This window comes from Desmodus rotundus, unplaced genomic scaffold, assembly GCF_022682495.2.
Source record: "Desmodus rotundus isolate HL8 unplaced genomic scaffold, HLdesRot8A.1 manual_scaffold_172, whole genome shotgun sequence".
Lineage (NCBI taxonomy): Eukaryota > Metazoa > Chordata > Mammalia > Chiroptera > Phyllostomidae > Desmodus > Desmodus rotundus.
Window position 1 is genome coordinate 97521 of NW_026527228.1, and position 12912 is coordinate 110432.

The 12912-nt window shown below is 49.8% G+C and overlaps 1 protein-coding gene across 1 annotated transcript in view; it reads right to left on the reverse strand.

Annotated features, from left to right (window-relative positions):
• The window catches only part of MFSD14A (major facilitator superfamily domain containing 14A), a 26515-nt gene extending 14198 nt beyond the window's left edge, over positions 1 to 12317 (reverse strand). The window contains exons 1-3 of the mRNA XM_024570390.2: positions 11614 to 12317; positions 7138 to 7233; positions 2165 to 2227 (exon numbers count right to left, since the gene is read on the reverse strand). Of these exons, the coding sequence (XP_024426158.2) occupies positions 2165 to 2227; positions 7138 to 7233; positions 11614 to 11697 (243 nt within the window). The 5' untranslated portion in view covers positions 11698 to 12317. The remainder of the gene's footprint in view (positions 1 to 2164; positions 2228 to 7137; positions 7234 to 11613) is intronic.
• Positions 12318 to 12912: the final 595 nt, after the last annotated feature.

Below are 12912 nucleotides of genomic sequence, written 5' to 3' on the forward strand. Positions count from 1 at the left end.
CCTCTGCCTTAGTTCATGTCCATGGGTCGTACATGGAAGTTCTTTGGCTTCTCCGTTTCCTATATTACTCTTAACCTTCCCCTGTCTATTTTGTTCCTACCAATTTGTGCTTCTTATTCCCTGTACTTTTCCCCTCCCAGCTGACAACCCTCCATGTGGTCTCCATTTCTGTGATTCTGTTCCTGTTCTGCTTGTTGCTTAGGTTATTTGGATTCAGTTATTGATAGCTGTGAATCTGTTGCTGTTTTAACGTTCATCGTTTTGATCTTCTTTTCCTTCTATAGTTCCCTTTAGCATTTCACTTAATAATGGTCTGGTGATGATGAACTCCCTTATCTGGGAAGCACTTTATCTGCCCTTCCATTCTAAATGATGGCTTTGCTGGATAGAGTCATCTATGTTGTAGGTCCTTGCTTTTCACCACTGTGAATACTTCTTGCCAGGTCCTTCTAGCCAACAAAGTTCTTTTGAGAAATCAGCTGACAGTCTAATGGGAATTCCTTTGGAGGTAACTAACTGTTTCTCTTGCTGCTTTTAAGATTCTCTCTTTATCTTTAACCTTTGGTATTTTAATTTTGATGGGTCTTGGTGTGGTCCTCTTTGAGGCAACCTTGTTTGGAATTCTTTGTGCTTCCTGGACTTGTATGTCTATTTCCTTCACCAGATTAGGGAAGTTGTCTTTCATTATTTTTTCAAATAAGTTTTCGATTTCTTGCTCTTCCTCTTCTCCTTCTGGCATCCCTATGATTCGGATGTGGGTATGTTTGAAGAAGTCCCAGGTGTTCCTAAGCCTGTCCTTGGTTTTTTGAATTTTTTTTCCCCTACTGTTCTGATTGAATGCTTTTTCCTTGTGTTCCAAATCATTGATTTGATTCTTGACTTTGTCATCTCCACTGCTGGTTCCCCGTGGATTTTTCTTTATTTCACTTAATGCAACCTTCATTGCTGCCTGGGTCTTTTTTATGCTGCTGAGGTACCCAGTGAGTTCCTGGAGCATCCTGATACCAGTGTTTTCTCTGTGCATCTGATTGGTTGCTTATCTCCATTTCATTTAGTTCTTTTTCTGGGGTTTTGTTCTGTTCTTTCATTTGGGTCATATTTCTTTGTCTCCCCACTTTGGCAGCCTCCCTGTGTTTGTTTCCATGTATTAGGTAGAGCTGCTTTGACTCCGTGTCGTAGTATGTGGCGTACTGTAGAGAAGCGCGGCTGTGAAGTTGCATGGGGCAGAGTCTTAGGACATCATGCGGCGGGGCAACCGTGTCACCGCTCTGTTGCTCTGTGTGGGGGGGAGCTCTCAGAGGGACAGTGCCGCTGCCTGGCCTCTGGAGTGTTGCCTGGGAGGAAGCTGTCTCCCAGCACTGGCACTTCACTTTCTCCCCGTCTGCCACTGGTGCCCTTCCAGCTGTTGCCGTGGTGCTGAACCCGAGGGGTTGAGTCTGCATATCCTACGTCCACTGTGGGCCCTTAAGAGGAGTCTCTCGAGAATCCTGCAGTTTCTTCCGCCACCCCAACCTGCACTGGTTTTTACAGCCAGAAGTTTGGGGGCTTATCTTCCTGGTGCTGAAACCCTGGGCCGGGTGGTCTGGACTGGGGCTCCCAAGGTTTCCCTCCGGACTTTTATCCACCACAGCTGGATTCGGGACCGCCCTGTCTGTGTCGCCGCCCCTCCTGCCCGGACGGATGAGTGTGGCTTCTTTAAATCCTTGGTTGTCGGACTTCCGCACAGCTGGACTTTCTGATGGTTCTGGGTGTTGTCTGTTTTGTAGTCTAGTTGTATCTTCTGCTACAGTTGTGTGTGGAGGAGAGGCAGGTGTACCTACGCCTCCATCTGGACCTTGTAGTCTTGCCCTTGTCTGAGGTATCATTGGCAAATATGTTTTCCCATACTGTTGGCTCTCGGGGCCTTAGAGTCTTGCAGTTTACAAAAGCGTTGGATCTCTGGAGTGAAAATGCTCACACACAAAACACGAGGGGAAGCTGACACGACGTGACTTACCATTACACACAGTTGGCCGTATTGAGTCAAATCATAGTTCAAACCCAGTTAGTCTGAAAACCTAAGTAATCCCCCAAGAATTAACCAAATCTGTGTAAGGCCAGGATATTACATGTTTGTGTGTGTGTGTACACATGTGCGTGGATGTGTATGTACAACCGCTCCTACCTTTACTCCTTGAATGAGGCCGTTCATCAGAAATGTGTGTTTAGGGAAGGTTTCATGTAAGACCTAAAGAATAAAAACAAAAGCAAAATATGCTACATTTTAGACTCAGTACAACTTCTATACTTACATTTTAAAACACGCCTTCATAACACAACACGGTCTAATCTCAGTTCACATACATTTCCAGTCGTGTGCGACACTGCACGTGAGCAAACACCCACGCCGCCACCCCGCGCAGGGCGTTCCTAGGTCCCAGGCGCTGACTCGGCACTTTACACACATCGCCCCTCACAAGGGCCTGATGAGAAAGCTCACACACACACCTGTCAAAGCCCAGGGTTCCACAGTAAGTGGCAAAACTGAAAGCGAACACAGGAAGTCAGGTTTGCAGTCCACACTTGCTCACCCTACGCTCTCCGCGACCCACGGGTGAGCCACTGAGGGGATGCCTTTACAGGCAGGCGTACGTTACTATCCCAGACAGCAGACCGGGGAAATAATAGGGAACTATTGTATTAATTGCCATAAAGTGGATCTAGAAAGATTCCATAAAGGAAAAAAAATCCCTACCTATGAAAATGTCTCACGAGTTTTTCCACCCTTCCCACAGCCTGCTGTCAAACCACCGGGTGTCAGTCTGGTCACTGGGGAGCAGGCGAACCAGCGGGAAGCCGCAGGTTTAAAAGGCAACTGGAGGGAAGGGAAGTGGTGACATAAAGAGGGGCAGCTGTGCCGTTACAGGACCCCCCACCCCCCCACCCCGTGTGATGGCATCGCCGCTTCAGACAGGGCTGCTTCGCCCCTGCCCGGCCTAAAGGCGTCTCCCAGGAGGGACGGCAGGGTGGCACCGTGGGGACCGAAGGCAGGGCACCTGCTCAGGAGGAAAGCTGTGCCGAGGGGTCTCCTGACGTGTGGGGGAACCTCTGCAGGGCTAGTGCGCGCCCCTTCCCAGTCACTGCGTCTGCCAGTAACTTGAGATTTCACAATTCACACGTATGTAACAATAAAGTTAGAGATGAAGTCTTAAGAACTTAAGAAAAATGCCAAGTGAAGTAGACAGTCCTTGAAATCCCGTCTGGGGACTGTCTGCGCAGGAAGCCCAGAAGCCACCCCCCGGGGAAGCGCGGCTGGGACCAGGGCAGCGGGGACCACTGACCACGGTCCGGTTTTCCAGACCTGGAGGACGGTCCGAAGGGGAAGTCGCTTCCTTGTGCTCTAGAGCCTCAGACCCGCTGTCACTACCTGTCTTTACCAGTGTGCTATTTAATCGGACCCACAATTGCTGACCAAGCACCCATTCGGTCCTAACCTCCTGAAGTGTCAGGCCTCGGGTCTTCAGAATGTTTCTCGTCAGCTAACTGGGGTCTCCTTGTGGGCAGCGCCCCCAGCTCGGCCTGGGTGCCGTGCGCCCCTGTGAGCACGCAGCACACCAGCAGCTCTGTGGCCTCAAGACAAAGAGAACAGCAACCACACACAAAGCAACAAATAGAACCCAACCTCATACTCACTTTAAAAACTTGGGCTATCACAGATCCCAAACCCAAGACTTATTATGTGTCTTAAGATGGGTTATCTGTTAAATGAACTAATTCAGAAAATGTCTTTGCCATTTCAAATTCTGAAACTTAAACTATACATTTTGGGAGTTAAGGATGGTAAGAGATACTCAACACACAAAGCGAATTATATCTTCATCCCCATTTTCCCTTTTTAAGTGAATGCTCTGCTGTGACTCTCCAGCAGGCGCCGTTTATCATGGGTTCCGAAAGACGTGAGACAAAAATAGAAGGTCTGAAGGCTGACAGGCTTTTAGGTGAGCCAGATCGAAGTGCTACCCTGGAGTCCACCTCTCCCCACACCCCAACATGCGGGTTGAAAATAAGACTGCCCATGTGCCCTGGCTGGTGTGGCTCAGTGGATTGAATGCCGGTCTGCGAACCAAAGGGTCACGGGTTCAACTCCCAGGCAGGGCACATGCCTGGGTTTCCGGCCATGTCCTCAGTAGGGGGTGTGTAAGAGGCAACCACACATTGATGTCTCTCTCCTTCTTTCTCCGTCCCTTGCCCTCTCAATATCTTTTTTTTTTTTTAAAAGACTGCCAACAAGGTCAATAACTAAAATCTATAAGCAAAAAGCCTAAAACTTTAGCCCTTCATTAGTTATATAAAACTACACGTGTCGGACCTCAGCAAGATGGGTGGAAGGCCTAGGTGTTTTGAACAACTCCCCAGGTATCACCAACTGCTGACAAAGCTCAGGTCCAGCTGCCAATCTGGACCAGCTGTCCATCTGTCCAGTGGTAAGGCCCACCCTAAGGCCCAGAGGTGCCATCCAGCCCCTCCCTGTGCCCTGGAGGGTGACACACACTTCCCTATTGTCTCAGGTTTACCACAGATGTACCTGGGTCTCTAACTATTAAGGAGGCATTACATATTATAAGGGAGATGGGTGTATACACACAGAGTTACACATGTGTTCCCTTGCACAGTTTTCCTTAGCGATGTTTCCAAGACGCCCGCTGTCCCCGTGCACAAAGGCCAGAGAACCAGAGAGGAGCCCAGCACCCAGGTCCCAGCTCATCTCTGCCAGCCACTCCCTGTCTCGCTGAGGTCTGTGCACCCTCCCCCCCACCCCAGGATCTCCCCATCACAAAGGAAAATGTAGACCTGAGAAACAGCGATTACCTAAAAACATGTAAAAGAACCAGAAGAAGAAAACCCTGGGCTTAACACTCATTAATATTAAACTTTTTCTGAGAAGATGCTCGAGTTAAAAAATATGATCAAGTGAAAATGGAAAAAGGTCAAGAATTATGACTGTGATAACATCAGGGACAACTCTCCCAAGTAATCATAACTCATCACTGTGCCACTTACAGGTTCCAGGATAAAGGACAAATGAGAATGAAGAGTAACTGTTACAACAACCGGGGCAGGGGGGGATCTTGCTAAACATCAGATAATTGGCAATAAGTTTCCAGCTATTATTCAAAGAAATGTAGTCATGCTGGCAGAACAACACAAATTTTCATTAACTCCCCCAAGTTAGCGCCTTTCATTTTCCTGATCAGAAGTCAATTCAGTGTTTACATTTTTTTAAGTCCTTACCTGTGAGTATGTTTATTGATTTTAGAGAGGGGAGAGAGAGAAATATCTGGCTGTCTCATACGTGCCCTGACCAGGAATCGAACCTGCAACCTTTTTGATGCTACAACCAACCAAGGCAGCCGGCCAGGGCTCAAGTCAGTATTTTGAAAAGTTAAAAAAAAAAGTTAAGAAAGTCAAAGGTACTATCCATTTTTTTAATTAACAAAAATAATTAGGAATACACTCCCACTGCTACAAAAAAATGAATAAGCCTTTATGTGTAAATAACTGTACTCCTTCTTTGTTCATAAAGAAGATAGTTTCCCTTTGTCCTGTTGGGGGAAAAAAACCGATACTAAAGTTAGACAGAAATTTGACATACCTAAAAAATATAAACCAAAAGCAAATTTAAAAAATGGCTATCCACACTTCAAGTCCCGATGGCCACTCGTGGGGCACCGCAGCAGCTTTCCTGACAGCCTGCCCACGCGCAGCCACGGCTTTAACCTCTGTGGGCTGGGGCCGGGCTGCCTGCAGCCCCAGGGCCCGAGCGGGAGTCACCTGGCTCTCACCCCCAGGCCGCTGTTCAGGCACCAGCTCGGGCTGCTTCCTCTCTGGGGGCCAGCACATCCCCTCCCTCTCCGACCCTTCCTGTGCTTGGTGTGAGTCTAAGGCCCCGCCCCTCCAAGGGGACTGGCAGTGACTGTGTGTTGAAGGGCGCAGGGCTGTGCGTGTTGCGGACCGTGTAAATGCCTATGGACTGTCCGCTAGGACAAAGCTCCAGTACTTCCAACCACAGGGTGACGCCCCATCGCCGGATGGGACGCTCGACCTCGGCTCCGAGCCCCTGACATCAGCTCCTCACCCTACGATGATGCAGCAAATGTCACAATGAGCCCGCATCACGCGATGAAGTTCCGAACCAGTGCCCCTCAGAAATTATTACATTAAAAAACCAGATCCATTTTAGAAGCCCACTTTCACTTATTTTTAAAATCCATTTGTGTAAAACTGATGACCCATTCCAGGGACATGAGCTGTTGAAAGCATCCCAACGCAAACACACAAGCCAGAGTTCTCACAAATGTGCCGTTCTTGCTCAGAAACGGGCCTCACTCTGGCCAGCACCAGCCTTCAGCATTTGCGACGCTCGTGTCCCCCCACCTTGTTCTAGCCGCCGCGAGGATGATGCCACCGCCACGCGGTACATATGCCAAGGAATAAGGAATGGAAATTTCTTGGACTACTTCGGTCTACTTACATGATCGTTCAGTTTGTTTAGAAACCCTTTTGGAAAAGCTTTTTTGATAACAGTGAACAAGCTCAGGAAAATATAAGGCAGTGTATTTCTCTGCCGTTGTTTTTGGGATTTGGCCAACTGTCCCTGCACCCTCATCACACCTTTTGAGGTCAAGATTTCTACTGACGCTGCTCCTTCCTCCTCCCCGGTCTACACCCGCCTGCAGCACAGTTCTGTCAGGCAGGGCGGCCTTTCCCAGGGCCCCACACCTGGCCGTGTTTAGGGGAAGGCAGCTTAGGCCTCCAAAGAGACCAGGCCACCTCTAGATCCTTGGCTTAAAGTAAGGGAGATTTCGATTTGGAAAATGCAACTATGTGAATGAATCTCGGAATAAGCCTGCTGAGTGACTTGGGCCACAGAGCCCATCTCCTCTAAGGAGTCACCTGAGGCAGAGGCACCGCACAAGGCCAGCTTGCAGGCCCTCCCAGGAGTAAGGGCGAAGGAGGGCTGACCCTGTCGGTGGGATGATCACCCACAGAAAAGAGAAAGTAATGTTCCTTATTTCCTGGCATATTTACCACGCATCTTTCCCCTGGAAACGGCAGTCAAAGATTAAGTAGCGACAAATAAGCTAAAGGGTTACTTACCACCAACGTGGGTGCCGTCAATAAACCCCAAGCAAAAAACTCCAGGAAGATGACGATGACCGCATGGTACACACTGGGAGAGCCTATTCCTTGAGGCTGGAAGACAGATGGCCCAGAAGTTAGCAGCGCATGGGATCAGCAATGCCAGGGGCGAAAATCTGATGCTCTGGCTCTCTGGGCTATTTCATTGGGCTTGATTTTACTGTTTTCAGGTACTTTCCACTAAGTACCTTATGCCTTGCTATCTAATTTTTAAAGTCACTTTACCAATTCACATGTGAAAACCGTCCATTTGTCCATTTGTCCAGACGCAGCCCCACAATTGTATTCACAAAAGAGTAAGAATCATAGGAAAAGGCAAACTTTAAAAACTCATAAGGAAAATTCTCTTTTTTGATAATACAAACATAACTCCTTGGCTCTTGGCCTCTATAAACAACCTGGTAATATGTAATAATAATCTAACAAGAAACTGGGACTACAGCAAACTAAAACCCTCTTGCACAACAGAAGGAGCCGTCAACACAATGCGAAGACAACCTACCGACTGGGAAAAGACAGTTACCGATGACATATATGCGATAAGGGGGTAATATCCAAAATACATAAGGAACGAATACAATGGAACACACACACCAGACAATCTGATTGGTTAAAAGGTGGGCAGAGGACCTGAACAGACACCTCCCCAAAGAGGGCACACAGGCGGCCAACAGGCACACGAAAAGATCTGAGGGATGCAAATTAAAACCACAAGGAGGCATCTTCTAGCACAGGTCAGAACGCCATCACAGATAACTCAGCAAACAACGAGTGCCGGCAAGGATGCGGAGAAAGGGGACCCTCCCGCTGTTGGGAATGCAGGCTGGTACCACTATGCAAACGGATGGAGGGTCCTCAGAACATTAAAAACAGAACTACCACATGACCAATGATCCCACTTGGCGGCATCGATCTAAAGCACTCGTTTGAAAAAGGTATCCGTACCCCTGTGTTCATTGCATCATTATTACAATAGCTAAGATATGGAAGCAACCTAAGTGCCCACGACCAGACAGACGCGTAAGGAAGATGTCACACACAGACCCAGACAGGAATATTACGCGGCCATGAAGAGTGAAATCTTATACTTGTGACAATATGGAAGGACCCAATATTGAGGGTGTCATGCTAAGTGAAGTCCGTCAGACAGGGACAGACAAATACCATGCGATTTTGCTTATTTGTGAAATCTAAACAGAAAACAGAAGCACACTCATAGATACAGAGAACAAACAGATGGTTGCCAGAGGGGAGGAGGGCTAGGGGGCTGGGTAAACAAGGTGAAGGGAGAAAGAAGTACAAGCTGCCAGTAACACAAACAGTCACAGGGTGTCAAGTACAGCGCAAAGAGTAGAGTCAGTAATACTGTAGTAACTAAGAATGGCGTCAGAGGGGCACCAGACTTTCTATGGTGAGCAGGCCGCAAAGTACATGACGGTCTAATCACTGTGCTGCACACCCGAAACTAATGTAACATTGAAAACAGATTAAAAACTTTTAAGCAATTAAACCCCCCCCCCAACCCGGAAGTATTCTAAGCGTCAGAATGCATCTTTTAATCTATCTGTCCTAAGTGGTCCGCACTGAAAAAGAGATGTATCAAAATGTTACATACATCCGGAATTTAACTAAGAACTGTTATTTCTACATGTGGATACTTCAAAAAACAAATTCAAGATAATGTCCTTTCCTCAGTGAAATGGTACAGGAGAGAGGATTCGATATTTACTAAATGCAACCTGAGGGATTATTCTGTAGTGAATTATCTTGTTTTCAAATTCAGCAACTTTTCTTCAACTTCTGGAAGTGCGGACCCTTTTGGGAGTCTCCCCAGGAAAATGTAAGTCACAGAAAGTTGTACAGACAAGTTCGGGGCGAGTGCACCCAGGAGCAGAGCCCCCGACGCCTGCAGAATCGCGTGCCTCCATGTAATCCACCTTCAGTGTGTGAGCTGCTCCAGCAGAACCTACTGGTTGGTCTCCCTCTGGCTCATGTGGAAGGGTTCACTTCTTTCCACTGTTAAAGACTGTAATAAGTCTGTTCTTTTTGGCAAATCATTACAAGTTCTGCTGATAAACATTAAAACCGGCTGATCAGGCTTACAAAGCTGTCATTAGCAGAGGACAGAGCAAAACAATTTGATTAACATTGCTGAACACTAGCTGAAGAATGGCAGGGGGCCAGGTCAGCACTGCTGGCCAGGGATGGGAGCCACTGGGCAGAGCCTGCCCCACTTGACCCTGCACCTCAGACCCTTGCGACACAGAATGAACCCGCCCACTGGCAACACACACACACAGGAAGCACAGAGCAGGATCAAATGGCAACTTTCCTCCCCTTCTAAAAACATGTTCGTGATGGTGGTATCCCTTTAAGCAGAGAACCTAAGGCAAGTGCTGTTTTAAAATCATGTCTATGACTTTATGAAAGTGTTACTTTTGAAGTTATGCTTTTTCTTACTTAAAGCTAGAGTGGATTAAAGTACAAGAAAAGATTGCCTGACACACAGAACACAAATGTCCCGCTTACACGTGGGAATAAATAAAACTACAATACAAATCATCCAGAACTGTGGTGGAACACTCAGTTTTTTATCACCGTTTTCACCACTTTAAAGTCACACAGCAGGCCCTGCAGGATTCAAAGCTTAAATCGAGCCGTATCCTGAACGGGGGTGTCCAGCGCTCTCGGAGTGGGAAGTGCAACCTGCGTGGAGGGAGAGCGTGGATGGTAACATCCTCGTGCCCACGGCCGTCCAGAAAGTTTTCCTTCACTCTCTGTTCCCTCTTACAAACACCACTGGTATAAACATGTATTTTGTGTCCAAAAGCAACCTACGATTTCACCGTGACTTTGATAAGTAACAAGATAAAAAATAATCTCAAACCCCACAGGATTTGCCACGAAAGCAGCTATTGTTACGTGTACCGAAACTCCAAAGACAGGACACAGAACTGAACTTGGCAAGGAGAAGTCAGGTGCGTTCCTTGCTCACAGCTTCATTCTGACCTTGTACAGAGCATACTGACCTTAAATATCACTCGCTTTTATAAAATACAATCCTGCGTTGCTTCTATTGGTAGGTTTTAGTACGAATGTAAAATATCAAGTCCCCATGGTTGATCAAGGCATCCAGTGCTATTTCTCGCTCCACGTGGCAGCTATACCACCTGGCTCAAAAAGAGCCAGGAATATCCACACCTGATTTAACCAGAGTGATGCTCTCACTAAGCAAGTAGAACCAGAAGATCTGAGGACTTGGATCGCAAAGTTTCTTTTTTCGCCGAGTGTCAAATCTATGACATCTAGGAAACTTGACAGTTAACTAAAATATATTCTGAAATTGTTTTGTATGTCCCCAGCTTTCTAAATTTTAGCGTATTGACTGGGCCATATTCTGAAATGTCAAAAAACATTTATTTCAAATGAACTTAGCGATTCCTGCGTGGTGGCCGACTCACACATTTAGCACTGTGCTAGCAGCTGGTCAGGGCTCCAGCAAAGTATAAAAAAGTAAGCGGTAAAAAGCTCCATTTCTGCTCACTTCCCGGGAAAGGGGGCCTCTTATTTCACCTTTCCGTTCTGTTTCGGAACAGGACAGCAAAGAATGCAAGCAAGCCCGGAAAGTGTAGCAATGGAGCAGTTACAGCATCAAAATGTCTAGGCGAACTATTTTCAATTAAAAATCCTACGTCCCCTGCTGGTTAACTACAGCGCAGTTTCAAGTTTACTGTGGTGACAACTGTTTCTAAAAAGCAAAACTTTTTCTTGCCCTCCATCTGGCATCCTTTCCAAGCGCCTTCTTCCGTTCCTTGGGGCATGATTAATCTCAGTTAGCATTTTTCTACGTTAAAACACGCGAAGTGATTTTCAAACAACTGGGTGACGGCTGTTTCAGTCTAGGCCCGGTGTCCTCCGCCACGGTTCCAACGCATTGACCGGAGGAGAGAGCCCACCTCCGCCGGCGTTCGCCGGTCTGGGGCAGCCAGGTGAAGACGCTGCCCCCGAGCCGCCAGAAGCTGGGAAAGGGCGCCCTATGGGCCCAGCGCGGTGGCCGCGCCCCGTGCCACGGGGAGCAGCGTATGGACAGACCGGCAGGCGCTTCCCCCGGCCCCACGACTGCGCGGCGACGACTCGCGGGGCCCGGCGGCCACTGCACCCCGGCGGTGGCGCACGTGGGCCCAGGCCCAGGCCCCGGGGGACCGCCAGAGGCTAGGGCGGCAGGTGCGATGGAGGCCGGCGGCTCCAGCAGGAGCTCGGGCCCCGGAGGCCGCAGGCCAGGCCGGGGAGGAGAGCCCACGGAGCCGGGGCCCCGGGACCCAAGACGGCGGCCCCGCGGACGGGTGGGGCGGCGGGCACTCACGGCGGCGGCGCAGGGGCAGAAGGGGGTCGGGTGGGGCCCGAGGGATGCTCCCGGCGCGGCACCCCGCTCACCGTGCCTCCGTCCTTAATGATGATCTTCTTGGCCAGCATGATACTGCGGTTCGCGGCCCGTTTCTTCTTCTTCCCCTGGGTCATTTTACCATCCTCGAGTCCTGGCGCTGCTGCAGCCACTCCCGGGGCGGCCGGCCCCAGCGGCGAGTGCCGTCCCGCCACTACTGCCGGGCCGAGCCGCTCGGGATGCCCGCCGCCATCTTCAAGGCCCGGCCTGCCTCGGGCGGCGCGTCACGTCGTGCGATCGGCGACGAGCCGTCCGGCCACGCCCCTTGACACCGCCCCGCCCCCACGTGATGCCGCCGGGCCCCGCCCCGAGACGCCGCGACCCCGCCCCTCGGCCGCTGAGCGGGACGCTGGTCGCGGGGGTCGGTTCCTTGTCGCCTCCGATCACCCGCTCGCTCGGTCCTCGATCGGCCCTGGCGGTAGGGAGCGTTAAGTCCCCTCCGCAGGGGGAGAACCGTGAGTTTCTGGACGTCACCTGCTGACAAATGGTGGCACTGGAACGGTAGCGCGCTCTCCAGCTGTGTTCTAAGCAAAGGGAACCGAAGGGAGCCGCCAGGATCGTGAGGATAAACCGGCTTTTCAGAAACAGCCTCCGGCGCAGGGCCTCCGGAGCTCGGCCGGAGAGCGCGTCTCCCGCGGCCCCGGCCGCTTTTCCTGTCCCCGGCCTCTGAAAGTGTGCACTACCCGGCACACTCTGCAGCCCACTTCCTGTTTGGCCGTATTGTTTAAAAATCAGTCTAAGCGGGGCGGGTGCTAGAAAGACACATGCAGGTTAAGATTTGACGGTGTTTCAGTTTTGATTCTGATAACTGCTGTGTTACGCAAGAGTTTCCTTTTCATCGAGCCTTAAGGAGCGAAGGGGGGTGAAGCTGCCAGCTCCCCTTCAAATGTCTTGGCGGTAACGAGTGTGTATGTATGTGAAGAGGGGGGACAGAGTGAATATCAAGCAGAATGGCAAGATGCTAAAAAAGTAGTGACTTGCGGTATGGCGGTCTTAAGGCATTTTCACAGTTTGGAGGATATTCCTCTTTGGCAGAGGTGGAGCCTAATTCCCCTCTTGAATGTGGCCGGTACCTAGTGGCTCTGTTCTGTCTAATAGAATGAAGCAGACGTGACAGCAGGGACTTGAGAGGCTAGGTCACAGAAGGCACAGACTTCTGGCCAGCGCTTTCTCATTCACCATGGGCTCTAGTCCGGGGGAAGCCCGCTGCCGTGGCAGGGCGACACCGGCAGCCTTTGGGGGGTCTAGGTGTCCAGGGACTGAGGCCTCCTACCAACAGGTATGTGAGTCAC